General features: G+C 44.1%; 1 protein-coding gene across 1 annotated transcript in view; it reads left to right on the top strand.

Annotated features, from left to right (window-relative positions):
* USP24 (ubiquitin specific peptidase 24) overlaps positions 1-22,313 on the top strand; it is a 4,679,666-nt gene that overhangs the window by 4,463,080 nt on the left and 194,273 nt on the right. Inside the window, exon 63 of the mRNA XM_044085508.1 lies at positions 9,524-9,602. Coding sequence (XP_043941443.1) covers positions 9,524-9,602 — 79 coding nt within the window. The remainder of the gene's footprint in view (positions 1-9,523; positions 9,603-22,313) is intronic.

The raw sequence follows: 22,313 nt of genomic DNA, 5'->3' as shown, positions 1-22,313 counted from the left end.
AATCCTACTGTGGACCCTGAGACCATTTCACAGGGACCCAAGGGCATTAAGGCTACTACTGCCAAAAATCCTACCCCCTCTGATAGAGATTCCATGGCCTTGGAAAGATAGGGTCAGAAGGTATACAGCTCTGCAACCTTGACCATGAGGACCTTAAATTGCCAGTTTCATATGTTAAAGTATCAGCAGAATATTATTGGATTGCTTAAACAGAAAATGATGTTGATTCCTGATTGTGCTGAAAATAGGGATTTACTGGATTTAATGTATTCTGCTGAACAGGTTGGAAAACATACTTTGCAATGTGGATCTGATTCACTAGAGGCATCTTGCAGGGCTGCTGTCACCGGGCCTGTACTTAGAAGGCATGCTTGGCTTAAGGAGCACTCTTTGCCAGATCATGTTAAAACTAAATTGCTGGATGCTCCTTTAAATCAGGACTGCCTGTTTCTCGACAAAGCTGTAGAAGTTCTTAAAAAGATGGAGGAAATAGCTAAATCTATGCAAACTGTTAAAGATTTCTTACAAGTGCAGCCTCCTAGTAGGCATTGGCCCTCAAAAAAATGGTCCTTTCCTGCCTCTTCCAGGCCTTCTCAGTTCAAACCCTGAACCAGCAGAGCACCCAGGCTTCAGTCCTAGGGTACACGCAGGACTAAGCAGTGGGGGGTTCCCACATCCAATTCAGGGAGTAGTAAGACTCCCCCGTATGGTAAACTGTCTCAATGACTTAACTTTAAAACTTCCAAGCACTTCTCAATTGCCTGCTCCTTTAGGGGGAAAGATTGCTCTGCAAGCAAAAAATTAGGAACTCATTACCCAGGACAAATGGATTTTAAACATAGTTTCCCAAGGATACAGATTTCACTTCCACATGCTACCAACCCCAAACGGTTGGCCAGATCTACTCCCAAATCAGTGGGCAGAGGCTCAAAAGCAAGTACTCTCTCTCTTAAGGTTAAAGGCTATTCAAACTGTACCAGAAGAGGAAAAGGGACAAGGTTTCTACTCAAGACTTTTCTTGGTACCCAGAAAAGACAACTCATAGCGCCTATCCTGGACCTATCAGTTCTCTGCACTGCCCTTTGGCTTATCTACTTCACCCAGGGTATTCTCAAAGTGCCTAGCTCCAGTCATTGCATTTTGCAGGCAAAGAAATATTCAAATATACCCATACCTGGACGATTGTCTAATTCAGGCAGAAAGCCAGGACATACTTCTGAATCATCTGGCATTTGTACAAAAGGTACACCATAAACGAAAAGAAATCACATCTGGTACCCTGTCAACAAATTATATTCCTGGGAGCAAGCTTGAACACAACTTCCCAGATGGCTTTCCTCATGCCAGAGAAACAAATTCATTTAACAAATTACTTCAAACTAGTGGCCGCAAAAACTCTGTTATCTGGAAGGCAAATACTGCAAGCCTTGGGGTTCATGGCCTCATGCATTCTACTAATTCCATATGCTAGACTGCATATGAGGAAACTACAGTGGTATCTAAAAAGCCTATGGTGTCAACATTCTCCGGATCTAGAAGTAATGATTCCTATCATACCTTGCCTATGGTTAGAATTCCTTTGGTGGGCAGAGGCCTGCCACCAAAACAAGGGACTACCATTCACTCTACCCCCTGCCGCCCAAACTCTAACAACAGACACATCAGACTATGCATGGAGGGGTTCACCTGGCAGGGAAGTGCATTCAGGGCAAATGGAACCCAAGTCAAATGCACCTGCATATCAATCAAAAAGAAATGTTAGCTGTACAGAATGCTCTGACAGCCTTCAAGGACCACATTCTTCCAGGACAATTAATTGTAAAGACGGACAACACCACTGTTATGTGGTACATAAATAAGCAGGGGGGTACACACTCTTACTCCCTCTGCAGACAAGCCATGGCTCTGTGGAACACAGCCTCGAGCTACCAAGTGCATCTACAGGCTCAATTCCTGCCAGGAAAACTAAATACACTGGCAGACGAACTAAGCAGAAATCTCATGGACCCACACGAGTGGAAACTGGAACCAAAGATTTTCAACATGTTGATTAACAAATGGGGGATCCCTGATATAGACCGGTTTGCCTCCCCCCAGAACTACCAATTGGACAAATTCTGCACAAGGACTCCCCAAAAACAAGCTTGGAAAGTGGATGCTCTGTCCTTCAGCTGGAAAAATCTATCAGTTTATGCCTTTCCTCCTTTGCTTTTCCTCTCCAAAGTACTACTAAAGATCAAACTGGACAAACCAAGGATGATACTGATTGCTCCAGACTGGCCACGCCAACACTGGTACCCCCTCTTGCGCAGTGTGTCACAGCTGGCCCCATGGCACCTACCTCAGACCCCTACCCTGCTGTCCCAGCAGGAGAGCCAGATTATGCACCCCCAGCTTCAAACCCTGAGCCTCGTTGGCCCTCTTCAAAAGGAACCTTGACAATTGGATGGGAGAAAAGAAATTCACCCCGGGGATCACGTCAGGCACCCTGCTAGACAGGGGTCCAGGGAAGTAAATAGTGTGGGAAGAAATAGCCAGGGAATTGTTATGGCTAGGCTTGTGTAGGCCCTAGGGCTGATAGCCTAGTACCAACCTATGAACCTGTCAGCCTGGCTAAGTACCTAATCTCTCCATTACCATCCCTCAGTAAACAAGTGTTGGATGTCATTTTGGAGGCAAGGAGGCCTAGTACTAGAAAATCTTATGCTGAAAAATGGAAAAGATTCTACGCCTGGAACCAAACTCAAGGGATGGCCACAACAGTGCCCAATTTACCTCAGATTCTTCAGTACATAACTGAGATGCTTCACAAGGGCCTTTCCTTTTCCTCCATCAAAATTCACACCTCAGCCATTTCAGCTCATTACAACACAGAACCACCCCTCTTTTCTCACCCACTGCTCAAACAGTTCCTCAGAGGGGCCAGAAACGTAAGACCACCCGGGAGAGCCCCAACTCCAGCCTGGGACCTTAATTTTGTATTGGAAAAACTCACTCTTCCTCCTTTTGAGCCAGCTGCAACTGCGGAGTTAAAATTCCTTTCTTGGAAAACAGCTTTCCTTTTAGCAATCACTTCAGTAAGAAGAGTATCTGAATTAAAGGCCTTTATGACAGTGGAGCATTTCATCATCTTTCATGAGGACAGGGTGTCCCTCAGGACCAATCCCACTTTCATGCCCAAGGTGGTATCCAGTCTAGCTCTTAATCAGTCCATTCATTTGCCAACCTTCTTTTCTAATCCACTGAACAAAGGGGAACGGTTACTGCACTGCTTAGATGTGCACAGACAACTTAGATTTTACTTGGACAGGACTAAACCTCAAAGGAAATCCGAACAACTGCTGGTGGCATTTGCTGCAGGGGCAGAGGGGAAAGCTGTTTCAAAGCAAACCATTTCTGAATGGATAGGCAATTGCATTCATTTCTGCTATAAGCACCATGGAAAGCCTGTCCAACAGGGGATTAGACCCCATTCAAGCTGGGGTGCATCTACCTTTGCAGCCTTTCTCAGAGGTATCCCTACTAGAGACATTCTAGAAGCTGCTACCTGGAGTTCTGTACATACTTTCACCAAGCATTACCATTTGCCAATTTTCTCTAAATCCAGAGCTGGCTTTGGCACTGCAGTCTTGCAGGGCCTTATAGCTGGTCCTAATGCTATCTGAACTACTCTTCCCATCCTTAGCTTTGGGAATCTACCCAAATGTGATGACTGCAACAGTGAAACATGAAAAACATAGTACAGTTGTGTACACTTACCATAAATGTAGATGTTATAGTGTATTGTTGCAGTCATGGTTACCCTCCCTCCAGCCCCCTGACTTCCTTTGGCTATACCTCTATTCTCCTTTACTATACTTAAAAGCTTCTTGGTGTATTTGCTTTTTTGGTGGAGGTATAACCTTATATTTATATATGTATATATATATATATATGTATAATTGCTTCCCATTAAGGGGGGCACCTGACATCTGGGGGAAGAAAAACTGATGTAATGGTGTCGACTGCATGCTTTATACTCGTGACTACCTGACATCATGGAAGATGAGACAGCAACCGACGCAGGACCCAAGAATTTTGATAATCAGGTCGACTGAGGGCTACTGCAAGCAGATAACCCAAATGTGATGACTGCAACAGTGAATATACTCGAACATCTACATTTCTGGTAAGTGTACACAACTGTACTTTGCTTTATGTCCTATAGCTTGTTTATGTTTGAACAGTAAAGCTTTTCCTTAGTGGACAAGAAGGGATATTTTTCCAATTGCCTTAGACTGAATCTCTTAATTTGAGAAGAACTTTCATTTGATTGGTTTTCTGTTTATTTTTGATTTTTTTATAAACGTGTAATGGTAGGGGAGTTTTGCTGTGAAAGTTTAGTTAATATGGATAGTAGGAGGTCAGCAGTGTTGGTAGCATTGAGTACAGTTTGAGTGCTGGATTGAAGGTCATGTCAGTCAAGATCAAGTCAGTTGAATAAGTCCTCAGCATTATCCTGTATTTCTATCTACACTTGATGTTTATTAATGTCTGCTTAACAATGGTCCTGGAGGTTTTCTTTCCAAGACTCCACTAAAAAGCAGTTTTCTCATGTATAAAGCCAACGACTTATTCCTGAAGCAAGCAAATACTTTGTGACAGATGTAGTTACACTATGAAATTGTAGACAGGACTCTCACATAAGGACAAATTGAATGCCAAACAGGTTGTCAGCACACACACAGACTTCCTACATTAAATAAAGACATGACACATAAACACATATATGCGAAGGTACTCGACAGTAACTTACAAAAATTTCAGAGGCCTCCCAAATGGAAACCACTTACACACACAACAATGCAGAAAACAACCACACCTAACATACACACCAGTGCCTCAGCAAATAATCCCATAAAGCATAACACCATAAAACCTAGTGTATTGGTCATAAGTGACTCCATTGTGAGACACACGGATGTTCCCCTCACCTGGCTGGATAAGGAGCATGTTACAGTTAGCTGCCTGTCAGTTGTCAGGATCCGTCAAGTCACTCAAGCACTCAAATCACTCAACTACAAGTACGGGTATGACTCCATCATAATGCACGAGTGTTTGAATGACTCGAGAGGTACTTCACTGGACTTTATGAAGAGAGACATGACTGAGATCTCATATTGTATGTCACAGGCAGGTATAAGCCTAGCCTTAAGCAGCATTCTACTTTCTCCAAGGATGATACCGTAGTACAAACAAAACATTATCGACTTTAGTAATTGGCTTAGCTTCTGGTGTCAGTCCAAGGGAATCCAATATCTGTCAGCCTCGGAAGACATGGTCAACAAGCCATGCTGCTTTGGCAGAGATTTTCTGTATCTGTCTCCTCTAGGCTTTTGGATATTGGCAAAAGCGTTATCTATTCCTATTGTGCCTTATTTAGGCAGTGTCAAAATAACAAACCTCCCAACATAACAAAGTCCTCTCTAGATAAATGGGAGGTATTGCTGCTTAATGCTAGGAGTCTAACCAAAAATTGCACTCCCTGGAAGCACTCCTCACTTTGTAAGATGCTGACATCTCTGCATTCACCCAATACAAGATTTAAAGGCAAGGAAACCACCCCAGCCATGCAGGGCTACAATGCCTTCCATACATTCAGAGCATAAACTGAGTGTGAAGGAACCAAAGGAGGAGGTGTATCCATCTTCGTTAAGGATAAGTACACTTGGAGACTGGTCAAACAGTATGACTGTCTTGCCCTAATCCATGTTTAATTAATTATAGATTAAAGTGCCCTACTAAATTATAGCTAGCTGTAGGTCCCCCGCCATGAAACAGGAAAGCATACCGCATACCTGGACTTACTGGAGTAACTTGCCATACAGCCCAGCACCTTACTCATGGGTGATTTTAATTATTCTACCTTCATCTGGGAAACGTACATGACCACAAACATGCTGGTTCAGAGGTTTTTGGACTTTGTCAGTGCTGATGCTGTGGAACAGGTAGTCAACATACCCACAACAGACTCGTGTCCTGGACATAGCATTCACTAACACGGGAGAGCATTGTACCCCCCCCTCCCCTCGTGTGATGTCCTCCTTGGTAAGATTGGACCATAAGTCAGTCGCGTTCAATGTAAATATAAGATGAGATACCCCATCAAGCTCAAAAATGCTTAATTTTTCAAAGACAAATTACTTCCTAATAAGGGATGGGTATAAGAAGCTTCAAAGCCCCCTTGAATGCAGATAACATGGACTGCTATGTGGAGGTGTACACCAATGCCCTGTATAACCACTTAAGTGGTTGTATAAAATCGGCTGTACCTGACTGTATTAAAACTAGGTCTTCCTGAAGGAACAAGCCACCCAGGTGGACCCTTAGTATAAACAGGCTATGCAACAAGAGAAAGAGGCTAATGTCCAAGTGCAAGAGGGAACTGCCTCAGCAGAGGAAGAAATTCCTCTGTAACTTAAATTAGAGATCTTGTCAAATCCTGCAAAGCTAATTACGAAGCAAAAATAGCCTCCCTAGCTAAAGATAATCCCAAGGCGTTCTTTAGCTATCTCCAAAATGTAAAAGGGAATACCCAGCTATGCACTGAACTGGTTGTAGATAGCACTATTCATACTCAACTGGAGGTAATAGCCAACCTGCTAGCTGACAGATTTGGAGCAAAATTCACCCCCCTGTCCCATCCAGTCATCCCCCAATATATACCTGCCACCATTCCTCAGCCTGTTATCTTAAGAGAGCGGGTCATCTCACTGCTCTCCAAGGCCAAAAACATGGCATCAGTGATACCGGACAACATCCCAGGTTGCCTTTTAAACAACTTAAAACATAACCTAGCAGACCCACTTGGATCCCTTTTTAACCACAGCCTGCAAACTGGCTGTGTTCCAGCAGAATGGAGGACAGCAACAGTAATCTCTCTGCCCAAAGGGGGACCATCATTTGACCATGGGAATTATAGGCTAAGCCTGACTAGCGCTATATGCTAAGCCATAGAAAGAATCATTATGGACCTTATTAACAAGGACATAGGTAATCTCCAAACTCTGGACCTAACCCAGTTCAGATTCATTAAAGGTAGATCATGCCTGTTAAATGTGGTTGACTTTTTCAAGAGTCACCAAGGCCTTGGATGAGGGAAAGACAACACATACTGCTTATCTTGACCTAGCCAAGACATTTGACACAATCCACCACTCGGGTATTATAGAGAAACACTCCCAGTTGGAGATTAACTCGTACAGTACCAGATGCATAGCCAGCTGGCTCACCAACAGGACACATAATGTCAAAGTGGATGACTTCCCCTCTATCTAATGACCAGTTACCTGTGGCATACCACAGGGTTCTGTGCTAGGCCCTTACTCTTCTGAATTTATTTCTCAGAAGTCAAGACAAACCTGGACAGCCTGTGGCTGACCAGGTTCACTGTTGATTGCAAATTTGGAGCAATCATACAGTCCCCCAATGATGTTAATATACTGCAGACAGGGTTAATGCAGACAAATGATTGGTTCCAAAGCCACAGAATATACCTAAAATGCATTATTATTCCCTTTAGGAAAGCTAACAATCCTGCTTAATTACATTATAGACAGCACTACCTAAATTGTAGAACCAGTGGTACGTGATCTGGGTACTCAGGCTGATAGCAATCTGAACTTTGACCACCAGTATCCACAGTAGTAAGGAAATCTTTCTGTGTGGCACATCTTATAAGTAAAGGCATCACATCTGTAACTGAGGATGTTAGAATTCCATTGTACTCTGCCCTCATCAGACCAGTACTTGAGTACATTGCTCCCTTTTGCATGTTCCTCACCAAACACCAGCAACAATTTGGAGAGACCACAGAGGTTTTGCACCAAGAAATTACAGGGTACAAAAAGCAAGTCTTATTGGGAAAGACTGAAAGCCATATCACTGTACTGTGTCTCCTACAGGTTGCTAAGGGGTGACCTGTACCTGGCTTACAGGACAGTTTCTGACCCAGCATTGATGGAAATGCTACACATTCGTAAATCAAACTGCAAGAGGGTCACTCACTCAAGGGATCATAACCAAGCCTCTGACATGAACAGGTCATGCTGGAGAGAGAGAGAGAGATGTATCACCCAGAGATGGACACTTCTCTGGAACAAGCTTCCAATTCCCGTGAAACAAAAACCCTCCCTGACCGTCTTCAGACACAACCTAGATCAATGGATGGGTGACCAGATATTCACTCCTGGGGTGGAGCCCATGTCCCTCCTGGAGAGAGGAAGTCGGTGTTAACTACCATAGACCCTTATCTCTGCAAACTTCACTAACCTAACAACTGACTGTGGCAACTCGGCATAAATATGGGTAGGCTTGTAAGGACTCTAGGGCTGTTAGCCTAGTAACCTTCTATGAACCTATGAAAATGCACACTTCCCAATAAGTTCTCCCCAGACATCAAAAATAAGTATATTGATAAGCAAGCTGGGACCTAGTCATATGTACACATTTGCCAGGTTTCACAAGCCCAGTCTAGGTGAAGGACAGGTTTTGGTAGGGCTGTACTGCTGGGGATCATGTATTGGCCACCCACCCATCTGGAATCATTTTTTGACTACTCAGAATTGTGCCCAGAGATGAGTAATGTTGATTATAAGGTAGCATAGTGGAATAAGGTACCCATCACAACATTAAATCTTAAAAGGAGAGACTATTGTGTCAATGTGGATACCCTCTCAACATCCTCCTTTGGATTTAAATTTTGATCACAATTTGTTTGGCTTAATGTGTTAGAGAACTCTTTCCCTAAGTGGAAGAAAAGAGTGGTTGTGCCAAAAATATGGCTTGTGAAGCACTTTTAGCCTGGCATGATGGAACAGAATGTGGAAAAATAAAGAAATTATTACGTATGTTGTACTGATAGCTTGTTGTTTACTTTGCATTTACTGTTGTGGTGACCTTACAGAATTGCACTTAATTATTGCACACTTTGGTTAACATAAGTTAATTTTTTTATTTGATAGAAGATGACATGAATAAAACTTTTTATACTGATCTTGAATCTGTTGTAAGGGCATGTGTGCAAGACCAGCATTATCTGTACACAGTAAGGACATACAACAGCAGGAAAACTAGCAGGATGATTAGTAAAAATAATAGTGTAAGAAGCATAGAAGTAAGGAACACACCATTTTGAGATTCTGCCTGCTCTCAAATATCTGCTGCACTGGTAACTGTCTTGCACAGCTCTGCTATATTTGCTGTGGCAGAAAATGAGTGATTCTTTTCAGTTGTTACAGATGAATTTTTGATGCAATTGTTTTATTTATGTAGTCTTTGTATTATTTATTAGCTTAGGGGCAGGCAGTACTGAGTGGTGCTGCTATTGTGGAATAACAACATTCACACTCAAGTATATGACTCTTGATTACTAAAGTTGCTTTTCTAAGTTTCCATGTAATTCTCTAGCATCTGCTGAACTGTACATGTAATCTATATAATGAATGGTGAGTTTAATACTGCATTATACTGTTTGCCTCCACAGCCTTGATGCACCAAAGTAATAACGTGGACAGCAGTCGCTGCTATCAGTGTATCAAATTTCTCATTACGCTCGCTCAAAAGTAAGTTGCTGCTGAAAACCTCACTGTTTGCTGCCAGGATGCTTTCTTTAAAGGGAGACTTCAACAAAGAATAAATATATTCCCATAAACAGTTCATAGTGACTAAGCAACATTCTGCAGAAGTTTAAAATTATTTTTCATAGCAACCATTTTTGTTTAATTGCATTTGTGTGGCAAACTGAAGAAGCTGTCATCTTGCATTCATCCCTGTCTTCCATGTTTCAAGTTAGAGTAAATAATTTCTGTACAAGTTTGCAAAGAATTACGAGGTATAGTGCAACACTAAATGTGCCTGAGGATTCCCAGTCCCCTTTGTCAAATGTTGATAGTCACTGAAGGTACACCTCAGTCAAATATAATCCTTGGGGTTCTTCAGCTCTGAGTTTGTAATACTTTTTGGGGTGTGTGTGGTGAGGGGATGCTTCATACTTGGGTGTCATTGACTGAATGATTCTGTGAGGATATAGTGAGTCTTTTTTTTTTCAACTGCTGGAATTTTGGTGAACTGTCATAGATTCTAAAAAAAAAATAGAATTTTTCCTGAGAATTCTGATTTTCATGGTAAAATTAAATCAGTTTTATGAGGGTTGAGGCATTTTCCTATACTCATCTGTTGTTCAAAGTTATCCAATATGAAGTAGTTGCCTTCTGCAATAAATATTTTGTACCTAGTTCAGATTTATTTAATCTTAAATGTATGTGCTTTTGGTCTTTATCCACTGTATCTCCCATCTGTATTGCCCCAGAAATAATTCGGTATGAGTAGGGCCATCCCAAAAATAGCAGGACTAAAGCAGTCAAGCATTAGGATACCTGAAACTTTTTCAGACTGCGGAGTCCTTCTATTTTACCCACAGTGCATCACCTAGGTCCTTCCTCTTCAGATCTATTTTGCCATTGCTAAAATGTACAGCAAGTGATTAACAGTCCCAGACTGCAACTATTTTTTGTGGGTAAGAAGAAAAAATCAGTTGAGTACAGAATTCTTTATTAGTATCTGTATTTGTACTTTACACTTAATCAATCATACAGGGACAAATCCAAAAATAATCGGGGACCATAGGTCTCAACCTTTTAAGGCCAATGTGCAGCACAAACCCTACCAATGTGTGACAAACCATCAGAATGTGGAACATCACATTTCTGCACTGCACAAAACACACCTTTGCCATGGAGCCTGGTAGAATATTTGTAAAATTCAATAAGACATACTTGAGTCAGATCCAAAACTGTTATTTTGTAACCTGCAATACCATAACCACACCATAAGTGTATGCAACAACACTTCTGTACAAAATTAAAACTAAAATCACATGGTCATTAATACCACTTACAACATTTACTACATTTTCGAAACAGGCTCTTTATAAATCACACAATCGATTCCACATATACAAAGTGCATGAACAGCATCCTATCATACTTTAGTTGCATCAGATGCACACTTATTAAATGTTGTCATGGCTTTCTTAGCAGCATTTAAGACATGATGTTATGTTGTCTTATATCGCCGTATTTCTTGCTGGTCGGGTTCGGAACCGAGTATCGGTTCCGACTCAGCCTAATACTAAAGCTCGAGAGCTTCCACTGGCTCAAGGCTAACCCCTATCCCATGATGCACCGGGTAAGATACCCAGATCTTGTTTGCCGCTTAACCGATCGAGTGGACTTTCAGCTGGCTCGTTGTCTTAAGTAGAAAATCTTTCTTATATTACTTTCAGATAAGGTTTTTCTCTTAGTCTTTGGTTTGTGTGTGTGCGATTAGTGTTTTCCCGTCTACCCATCCCATTACTGTAGTTGTGTTGTTCCCGCCGCCCAGAGAGACCCATTTTAAGTGAGAAGGTTGCTTTCCTTCCCCTGTATGTGTGCGCCCTTCCCACTATAGAGAATCCCGTTTAAGTTAGAGAAATTGTTCTCTCTTTTTCTACCAAAAAAAAACAAAAAAATGCTTTCATCAGGTAGTGTTGGACTTGATCTTTCTTTGTTTAGTCATAGACACCATAATCGTAGACAGCATAGTGTGGTAATTTCTGACCAAAATGTCAAAGGATCCAAAAGAAAGGTAACCTAAATGGTCAAGATTTAAAAAGTGTGATCACTGTAGTCCAAAAATGTCGATTACAGACAGTCACACTAGTTGCGTTTATTGTCTTGGTACTCTGCACCTGCAGGATCCCTGTATAATATGCCATGGGTTTAGTGCAGAGTTTTGTCGGAGCGCAGGAATAAGCTTATTGTAAGAGGCTTGCTTAAGGTTCCCTTTTCAGAGGCTCTCGAGGGTTCCCAGCGCTCCAAATCTCCCTCAGCTTCTTCCTCTTCTTCCAAGTCTGGCAAAAATCATAAGAGGCATGCTGATTCGGTTCCAACATTGGAGTCAACCAAAATGTTGAAACGTGTCTGTTCGGTTCCAAAGGTGTCAGTGGAGCCGATTGAGTTGATAGTCAAGATATGGTCTCTAGTCTTAGAGCCTGTCACTGCGAAGTTGAGATCTCCCATACTGGAGAGGACGAGATCTCCTTCAGTTTCCTCCTGTTCCTCCAGGAGTCTGTTGGATGAAGATGTGAAGCGGGTGGTGAAGAGACTGCTCCAAACACTGGCGCTGGCCAAATTTCTTATGTCTCTGGAACCAAAGGAATCGGAGCCTTCCAGAATACATCGACTTTGATTCCTCCTCCGATCACCCTGGAATCTTCAGAGCCAGAGAGAGTGGACCCGATGGTAGTGGAGGTGTCGGTGCCAAGGCCCCTTTGGACTCGTCGGTTCTGACTTTCTTGCTTCCTTCAGACGTCGAGGAGTCTAGGAGTCGACGCTCACCAGTTAGGGCTGGGGAGGGGAGCGGACTCGGACAGTTTTCCGATCCTACTCTGCCTTTCTGTGCCTCAGCTAGGTTCAGCTCGGCTCCTACATCAGTTTTGGAGCCACCCGCTTTGCCTCAAAGTCAGTCATCTGCCTCTTCAGAGCAGAAGACCTCTTCGGAGCTGAACAGGAGGGCTTTTGAACTGATGGAGAGAGAGTGCTGTCGACCCAGGCAGTTCCGCTGTCGGGCCCAGCTTCTCTTCTCTCCCAGGCGTCTGTGTTGGTGTCATCATCCCCTCCACCCCCTAAGCATCGAGATCCAGAGCCTCAGGAAGCCCCTGTGGGCGGCGGCACCTCTTCCAAAACTTTCCCAGAGTACCCTTCTGAGGAAGTCCCTCGGAAGAGACCATGTAAGAGGAAGCACATAGACTCCCCTGAGTCTGTCTCTTTAGATAACAATTTGGATGAGTCTGATGGGTCCCCATGGTCCCCCTCTGAGGATGTCTCTTTCACTTACATCCTTGAGATCCTGAAACAGAGGGGTGGCTGGAAGCCCACCAACCCTTCAGAGGACAAATCGGTATACCTAGAGGCTTTTGGGTCTCACCCGTCCACCTCCTGGGTTACTCCCCCGTATGACCAGCTTCTAAGTGTCATATCCTGCAAGTGCCCCCACAGAGAAGGAGTCTCCGTAAATGCGATGATGGTGGTGGCAGCCACAAAAAAGAAGCTATCGGAGACCTCCTCATCTGTTCATCCTCCTAACAAAGAGTTGACTATGGACAGATATGGAAAGCGTGCCTTTTCATCAGCGGCCTTTACCCTGCGGTCGCTGAACTATCTCACCCATTTTACGAGGCTTCAAAAGGATCTTCTGAAGGAGGTAGGAGATACCTTTCAGGGTTCTGTAGCTTCGAGGACTGCAGGCAAAGTTTCCTTTCAGCTCTCCACCCTCAACTCCATTGTGAACTCCTCCATGAGACTGATTTCTTATGCAGTCAGTGTAGCGAGTAGTGCAGCAGCTGCAGGAATCTCCCTTAGGTGACATTCTTGGAGGCGTCTTTGCAACTTTGCTGAACCCTTCAGATCTTCCTTTACCAGCGCCCCCTTTTATGCCTCAGCCTTTTTTTGACCAAAGGTGAAAGATACTTTGACAAGGTGCAAGCAGGAAGGGAAAATCTTATCTGCTGTTGGAGTCTCTTTATTCACCCCATCTAGACTCTATCCTAAGGGTCAGAAATATGGGAAGATGTGGTTCCACAAGTCCCAAACAGATTTCTCTGACGCACATGGTGACATTTCCCCCCAGGGGCAGGGGAGAAAATGATAATGGAAGATGCCAACCTCACGGGGGGGGGCGCAGAATCAGGGCGACAGAGATACGTTCTCTGAGAGGCCCTTCTAGCACTCCTGAAAGAAGGCCCACCTGCTCTACTCTGGAGGCAGTCGGGGGGGGGGGGGCTTTTGTCGCTGTACCCAAGTGCCTGGCAAGAAATCTCCCAAGACAATTGGGTACAGACAGTCATATCCAGAGGTTATTACATACCCTTTTCCACCCCCTCCAGTAAACCAGTCCATACCAGACCTTCCACCCAGTCAATGGGACTATGCAACACAAGAGGTACTCACTTTGCTAGAAAAAAAGAGTCATCCAACATGTCCCCGCAGACCAAATTGCATCCGGAACTTATTCAAGATTCTCTTTAGCTCCAAAGAAGACAGGGGATTGGAGATCCATTCTAGATCTCAGCAAACTAAACAAACCTGTAAAGAAATCAAAGTTCCGGATGGTGACACTGCAGTCAATATTCCCCTTCCTCGGGAAAGATGATTGGATGTACTCAATAGATCTCCAGGACGCATACTACCACATAAAAATGGACAAGAGGTCCAGGAGACATTTACGCTTTCGGCTGGGAGCCACTCATTACCAATTCCAAGCCCTGCCCTTTGGCCTCACTACAGCCCCCAGAGTGTTCACCAAATGTATGGCAGTGGTCATGGCTTATTTGAGACGTCAGGGATTCCGTGTGTTTACATACCTAGATGACCGGCTCCTCAACAAGCATCTGCTGCTACGAGAGAGAGACGAAACATTGTTACTTTGCACCAGACTAAGCAATTAAATTTTAAAAAATCTGCCTTGTCGCCTTCTCAGCATATTACCTTCTTAGGCGCAGAATTGGATTAAAAAAAGTGGCAAAACTCACCCCAGACAGGAAACAGTCCCTTCACCACCAGGTCAAGATATTGATGTCAAAAACAAAAGCCCAGGCCAGATATGTATTACAAGTTCTGGGCACCATGGAAGCTGCGATTCTTCTAGTCCCCCTAGCATGGCTACGCACGAGGGTTCTACGGTGATTACTTTTTGCCCAGTGGTCAATGCAAAATCTTCCCCTATCACATCAGATAATCATTACGGAATCATGCAAGAAAGATCTCCCTTGGTGGCTAGAAACAGAGCAGTTGTGTATTGGCCATCCCTTTGTTTTTCCACAACCAAAAGCAATTCTAACCATGGACGCTTCCCATGTCGGCTGGGGGGGGGTCATTATCTGGGCATGACGGTTGAAGGTCTATGGCAAGAGCATGAGAACCCCTTGCACATCAACATCCTAGAGATGAGAATGGTGCTATATATGCATTGCAGGCATTTCAAGATCGTCTTCCGATAGGGACGATTGCAATTCAGACGGACAACATGTCAGTGGTGTGGTATATAAACAAGCAAGGAGAAACAAAATCATACCCCCTGTGTCACGAGGCACAATGGGTGTGGCAATGGATGGTCACTTCTCAACGTTTTCTGATAGCAACGCACATCCCGGGGAAATCAAACCTGATAGTGGACAAACTCAGCAGAGCAATTTTGTTGCCTCACGAATGGTCCCTGAAGCCGGAAATTGTGGAAGAGATCTTCCATAAATGGGGCCAGCCTTACTGCGACCTCTTTGCCACTTCCATGAATGCCAAATGCAGCAGTTACTTTGCCCTCATTCCCCCTCCAGGGAAATCACCAAGGGATGCACTGGTTCACGACTGGCCCCCGGGACTACTCTGTGGCTTTCCCCCCATTCCCCTTAATACCCAAAGTACTTCAGAAAGCCAGCACATTGAAAAGCAAGATGATTCTCATTGCATAATGTTCCATGCTTCTTGTCCATCTTGCCTATATTCTTGCATCCCACCCTCCTTCCCCCTCCTTTGTTCCTGGAGGACCAGGCGGATATTTCACATATATGTATATAGTTATATTGATTTGGAGTCTCTGGTTCCTTCATCTGTTATTGTGTAGTCATGTGGGCATACTGATAAGGTTTTCAATTGCAAACAAGATCTGGGTATCTTACCTGGTGCATCATGGGATAGGGGTTAGCCTCAAGCCAGTGGAAGCTCTCGCACTTTAGTGTTAGGCCAAGTCAGAACAATATTCTGTTCCAAACCCAACCAGCAAGAATATAGGCGAGATGGACAACAAACATGGAGCGTTATGGTGAGTACATAACTTCTTATTTTGGCAACTTAACATTACAGAAGTCTAGTTCTTTGTTCATTTTAACTGCTAATAAAGAGTTCAATGTTTTTACACTGATAGACTGATGCAATTCAGTCTTTACTTTCCATACCATGCTAAATACTGTTTCAACTTGTGCGTTTGAGTGTGACGAGCAAAGTAGAGTCATCCTCAACTGCTTAAAGAGTGGTAGTTTCCCATCAGTGCAAAGGTCCCTCAGAAGGTGTGCCCAGTACTTGGACACACATGAGTGGAGCCCATCTACTGGACCTGTCAGGTTCCATGCGTCCTCAGTCTGATACTGGGTAAACTCATCAAATAATTGTTCATCCTCAACATCATTTTCACAGACAGACAGAAGACAACATCCCTGACAATTTCGGAAGAAATGTCCAATTTTTTGGCAGGAAAAAGAATGCATAATCTTTCATTAAGTGATTCTGCATGGGAAACTTTTTAAGTGTTTACTGCTGCATAAAAAGCTGTAACTTTTATATAAAAGTTAAATTTGACAACTGTGCCAGCAATATCCTCCTCGTGGCTATTCATGTACTATTTGACTTCATAGCCAGTGCGCAACTCACTGTTTGGCAGAACAGAGCTTCTGTCAGTCAACACTGAAACATCACTGGGTTTGATTTAGTCTGACAGCAGCTGAAAGACTGAGTAGTCCGGCAGCATACTGCTGCAGGAGTTTATGCACAGTGGCATGCAGTGTCACTAGCTAACTTTCTCAAATCTGAAGCTGGATGTTGAACTCCAGTAAAGGTTCCAGTGTATACTTAAGAAACATAAAAATCATATGTAATTCATGACTCTGCAGGTGGTTGGAAATTGTCAGTCTTAGCAGACCATGACTGCAGACAAAAAAAATATGAATTTAGAGCTGGCCACATGTCCAGGGTTCTGTTAATTACCTTCCCAAGACTCTACCATCTAGTAGGTGCATGTCTAATAATCTTGAAGGGGTCGGTGTCTGTGAACAAAGCAAATTATTGCAGTTTTTGTTATCTTTGTGCATTGGAACTGAAATGACAGTACACATCTGATGTAAGTTATTCATTTGGTGAATGTAGTGCATTTTATACCAGGTGGCACAGACACCCAGTGTTTATAATGGTGGGTTTCACCTTCTTTAAAAGAGATAGCACAGAATTGCGTTTTCCAATCACTGAGGCAGCATTGTCTGAAGAAAAGCCCGCAATGTTGGAAACTGGAATGATAAATTGTGTCAGAATGGACATTAAAGCATCAAACAATGCTTGTCCAGTTCCTGACATGCATTTTGGCATATGAAGGAGCCATATTACATTTGTGCCTGCCTTTTCATCAGGGTAACCAACAAAGATCACCACAAGATGTTCATCGTGCATACAGCTGCAGTCATAACAGATGGGTTCTCCTGCCGTCAGGCGGGTCCTCGGTCGGCCGAATTCCAAAGTCTAGGTCCGGCGCCGGTTGTCGTCGCTTCTTCCCTGACGTCAGAGCGCCAGGGGTATAAAAGAACCAGCCAACGCCATTTTCTTCAGTCTTTCTTGCCGCGCGGTGCCCGAAGCAGAAGCAGTTCGCAAGTGCCGGTCGGCCAGCTCCTGAAATTACGAAAATTTTGCAACCGAAGTCTTCTTTAAAGCTAAGTACCCTGTTGGGGAAACTTTTCTTGCCTCAGACCGATGTCAGACAAAGTTAATAATTGTATTTCTTGTGGGAAGCAAATACCGCATAAGGATTTTCATTCCCTCTGCATTCCTTGCTTAGGCCCAGACCACGACGTCTCGGTCTGTCGTTTTTGTGCTACATTCAACAAACGCACCATTAAGCGTCGGGCGGAGTTCGCCCAGCATTATTTTGGTAAAAAATTTAACTATATTATGTCGTCGGATATTCCGACTCCAGTTTTGTCTAAAAAACGCAAAGATAAGGACCGACACACGCGGTCCGCGGCCTCCACCGACACCACGCCAAAGCCTACTACAGGTGGTCCGGTTCTCAGCGAGGCGCCTACGCAGCCCCTGCCTACCGACGACACTTCATTGGCGGTGTCTTCAGTGCCCGAGGTCGCAGGCTCCTCGGCCCACACTCCGACTACAGATACCGAAGCCACTCTTGGTGGTGAATCTCAATATGTAGACAGGTCTGCCTCCTCTCAAGGTGTCTTCAGACCTTCCTCTTCTTTTTCTATCAAGGCTTTCACTAAGTCTAAAGCAGCCATGCATTCTAAGAGACAAGCTCCACAGGCCCCATGCCTAAAAAACAGATGCTTAAAATGGCTGAGGATTTGATTACTCTTATCAGGGGATCTCAACCCCCCCCCCCCCCCGGACAAAAGGCCCAGAGTGGAGGAAGAATCCCCCTCCTCTGACCAGGCCTCCATTAGTTCAGAACACTCTGATGAACAGGAACATTCTTACTCCCCTTTTGAAGATTCTGATGCTGAGGAGTCCATTCCCTCTGTCTCCCCCCCAGAGGATTACTCATTTGGGGAAACCTTGCATACATTAAGGGAACACTTCCACTGGGAAGGCCAAGAGTACTCAGATTCCAAGAAAAGGCTTAGGGACTTTCTCTTGCTACCTCAGCACAGGCCTCTAGCTATACCTCCTGTCTTAGACCTCCTAGATGATGTGTACTTGGAGGCCTGCCTTAACCCGGATTCTTTACCTCCAGCACCAGTCAAGCCTGACAGGTATTACCGGGTTCCTGACTCACACCAATTTTTATACAAAAGTCATGCAGCTGACCCAGAAACTATCTCACAGGGCCCCAAGGGAATTAAGGCCTCCACGGCAAAAAACCCATTACCTTCCGAGAGGGACTCCAGATCCTTAGAAAGGTGGGGAAAAAAGGTATACACCTCGGCCACCTTAACCATGAGGGCATTAAACTGCCAGTTCCATATGCTAAAGTACCAACAGTTTCTGTTATCACAGTTGAGAAGCAAAATGTCACAACCTGAACAACCAGACTTGAAGGAGTTGCAGGATTTGATACATAGTGCAGAACAAGTGGGTAAACATACCTTGCAATGTGGTTTTGATGCTCTAGATGCCTCATGTAGAGCTGCTGTTACAGGATCAGTAATACGTAGACATGCCTGGCTCAAGGAGCAAACCTTACCAGATCATGTCAAAGCTAAATTACTAGATGCCCCTCTTCAAAAGGATGTATTATTTGGTGGTAAAGCTGAGGAGGTATTAAAGAAAATGGAGGAAAAGGCTAAATCAATGCAAACAGTGAAGGATTTTCTACAGGTACATCCTCCACGTTTCAGTAGAAATTGGCCTTCCAAAAATTGGTCCTTTCCAGCCACGGACAGACCCCAAAGAGGTAGATACAGGCGCCCGAGGGGCAGAGGGCAATCTCAAGGATCGTATAGGGGCAGACAATGGCAAGCTCCTACACAAAGAGGTGGTGTGAGGATAGTTCACAGCCAGTCAGAAAGCAAGCCCAATGACTTTCCCCTTTGCATGCCAAGCAAGGCTCAAATGGCAGCACCCTTAGGAGGAAAACTGGCATTATTTTCAAAAAACTGGCATATTGTCACAAAAGACAAATGGATCCTGGAAATTATAAACAGAGGCTACAGATTCCATTTTCACACCCTTCTAAAAATGAGAGGCATGCCAAACCTGCCACACAATCAAAGGGCAGAGGCACAAAGACGAATTTCAGATCTCATGGACATGAAAGCTATTCAAGAGGTACCTACTCACGAACAAGGTCAAGGTTTTTATTCAAGACTATTCCTGGTACCAAGCAAGGAAAAAGATTGGAGACCTATATTGGACCTATCCATCCTAAACACATTTTTAATCGTACCAAAATTCAAGATGCTCACATTACAGCAGCTTCTTCCCATGCTGGGCAAGGAGTCTTGGCTGGTAACATTGGACCTCAAGGAGGCATACCTGCATGTCCCAATCAGACAAAATTGCAGAAGATACTTCAGATTTCTTGCAGGTTCAACCCATTATCAATTCTCTGCATTGCCCTTTGGCTTATCTACTGCGCCCAGAGTATTCACGAAATGCCTGGCATCAGTAATTGCCTACTGCAGACTTCAAGGGATACAAATATACCCATATTTGGACGACTGCCTGATCCAAGCGGACAGCAAACACATACTTCTGAAACATCTGGCTTTTGTAATAAGGTTGTTGAATTCTCTGGGATACACAGTCAACAAAAAGAAATCAAGGCTAATACCCTCTCAGAAAATAATTTTCCTGGGTGCCAACTTGGACACAAACACCCAGATGGCCTACCTCACGCCAGAGAAGCAGGGGCAACTAACTCAATACTTCAAAACACTAGCAAATTTCACCAGGCTGACTGCAAGGAAAATCCTGCAGGCTCTGGGATTCATGGCATCTTGCATCCTACTAATCCCATGTGCAAAGCTGCATATGAGGAAACTTCAATGGTACCTGAAAAACCTATGGTCTCAACACAGCCACAGTTTGGAAACAATAATACCACTAATTCCATGTCTTCAAAAGGAATTTCTGTGGTGGACTCAAGCATGCCAAGCAAACACAGGTCTCCCATTCTGCAAGCCTCAAGCAAATCAAGTCATCACAACAGAAGCCTCAGACTACGCCTGGGGGGCGCACATGACAGATTGGTGCATTCAGGGCAGATGGTCCCAAAAAGAAAAGCACCTTCACATCAATCAAAAGGAAATGCTAGCAGTAACAAATGCTATTACAGCTTTCAAAGACCTTCTGCATCCAGGTCAACTATTGATAAGGACAGACAACACCACAGTAATGTGGTACATAAACAAACAGGGAGGAACCCATTCATACCCCCTGTGCAGGCTGGCCATGTCACTTTGGGACATGGTCCTGGAATTACAAATCGAACTTCAAGCACAGTACTTGCCAGGCAAGGAAAACACACTGGCAGACAACCTAAGCAGGAATATGACAGATCCACACGAATGGAAGTTGCATCCTCAAGTTTTTACAGAGATAATTCAAGCATGGGGAAGGCCAGACATAGATCTCTTTGCCTCCCACAAAAATCACCAATTGACAAAATTCTGCTCAAGGACTTTCCATCCACAGGCCTGGAGAGTGGACGCTCTCTCTTTCAGTTGGACAACAATGACAGTTTATGCCTTTCCACCTCTTCCTCTATTGCCCAAAGTTCTACTAAAAACCAGAGCAGACAGACCAAGGATGATTCTCATTGCTCCAGACTGGCCAAGACAGCACTGGTACCCACTCCTGAGGAGCCCCGACGCATTCCCCTCCATGGACCCTACCTCGAATGCCTCTTCTTCTGACTCAGCACAGCTTCAAAACTCTTCACAGTCAGCTGAAAACACTCAATTTGGCCGCATGGAAGATTCCTTAACATCACAGCAGACCCTACTCTCCAAGGAGGTGCAGGATGTCATTTTGGAGGCCAGAAGGTCGTCTACCAGAAAAGCTTACTCCGCAAAATGGAAGCGGTTTTGTGCCTGGAATGAGAAAAAGGGCCAGAATCCTGGAAAACTGAATTTACCTCAAATATTACAGTATCTAGTTGAGCTGCTAAGCAGTGGACTTTCATTCTCCTCCATCAAAATCCATGCCTCAGCCATTTCTGCAGAATACAACACTGATCCACCTTTATTCTCTCACCCCCTCTTAAGACAGTTCCTCAGAGGGGCAAAGAATATAAAACCCCCAAGAAAACAACCAATACCTGCTTGGGATCTCAATTTCATACTAGAAAAGCTGACCCTGCCTCCTTTTGAGCCAGCTGCCTCAACAGATTTGCAATATTTGTCCTGGAAAAAAGCTTTTCTTTTGGCTATGACCTCAGCTCGTAGGGTATCGGAACTACAAGCCCTCATGGCTGTGCAGCCTTTTATCACCTTCCATCAGGACAGAGTTTCCTTACGAACCAACCCGTCCTTTATGCCAAAGGTGGTATCCAGGGTAGCTTTGAATCAGGCTATACACTTAACCTACCTTTTACCCTAATCCTCAAAACAAAGGGGAGAGACTACTACATTCCTTGGACATCCACAGACAGCTGCGTTATTATTTGGACAGAACAAAGCCTTTCAGAAAATCAGAACAGCTCTTTGTGTCCTATGCTGTAGGAGCTCAAGGGAAACCAATTTCCAAACAGACCATCTCAAAATGGATAGCCCACTGCATACGCTTTTGTTACTCTTTTCATGGTAAGACTGTACCTGCAGGCATCAGATCTCACTCCACAAGGGCCACAGCTACCTCTGCAGCTTTCCTCAGAGGAGTTCCTACCAAGGATATATTGGAAGCAGCCACTTGGAGTTCTGTGCATACCTTTTCCAAGCACTACCACCTACCATTATACTCCAAAACTAGAGCAGGCTTTGCCACAGCAGTCTTGCAGGGCATTCTGGCTCCTCCTAGTTCCACTTA

This window comes from Protopterus annectens, chromosome 10.part0 (assembly GCF_019279795.1).
Source record: "Protopterus annectens isolate FY-2018-M chromosome 10.part0, PAN1.0, whole genome shotgun sequence".
Lineage (NCBI taxonomy): Eukaryota > Metazoa > Chordata > Ceratodontiformes > Protopteridae > Protopterus > Protopterus annectens.
Note: the sequence above shows the minus strand (reverse complement) of the source record. Positions and strands in the feature narration are given on the sequence as shown.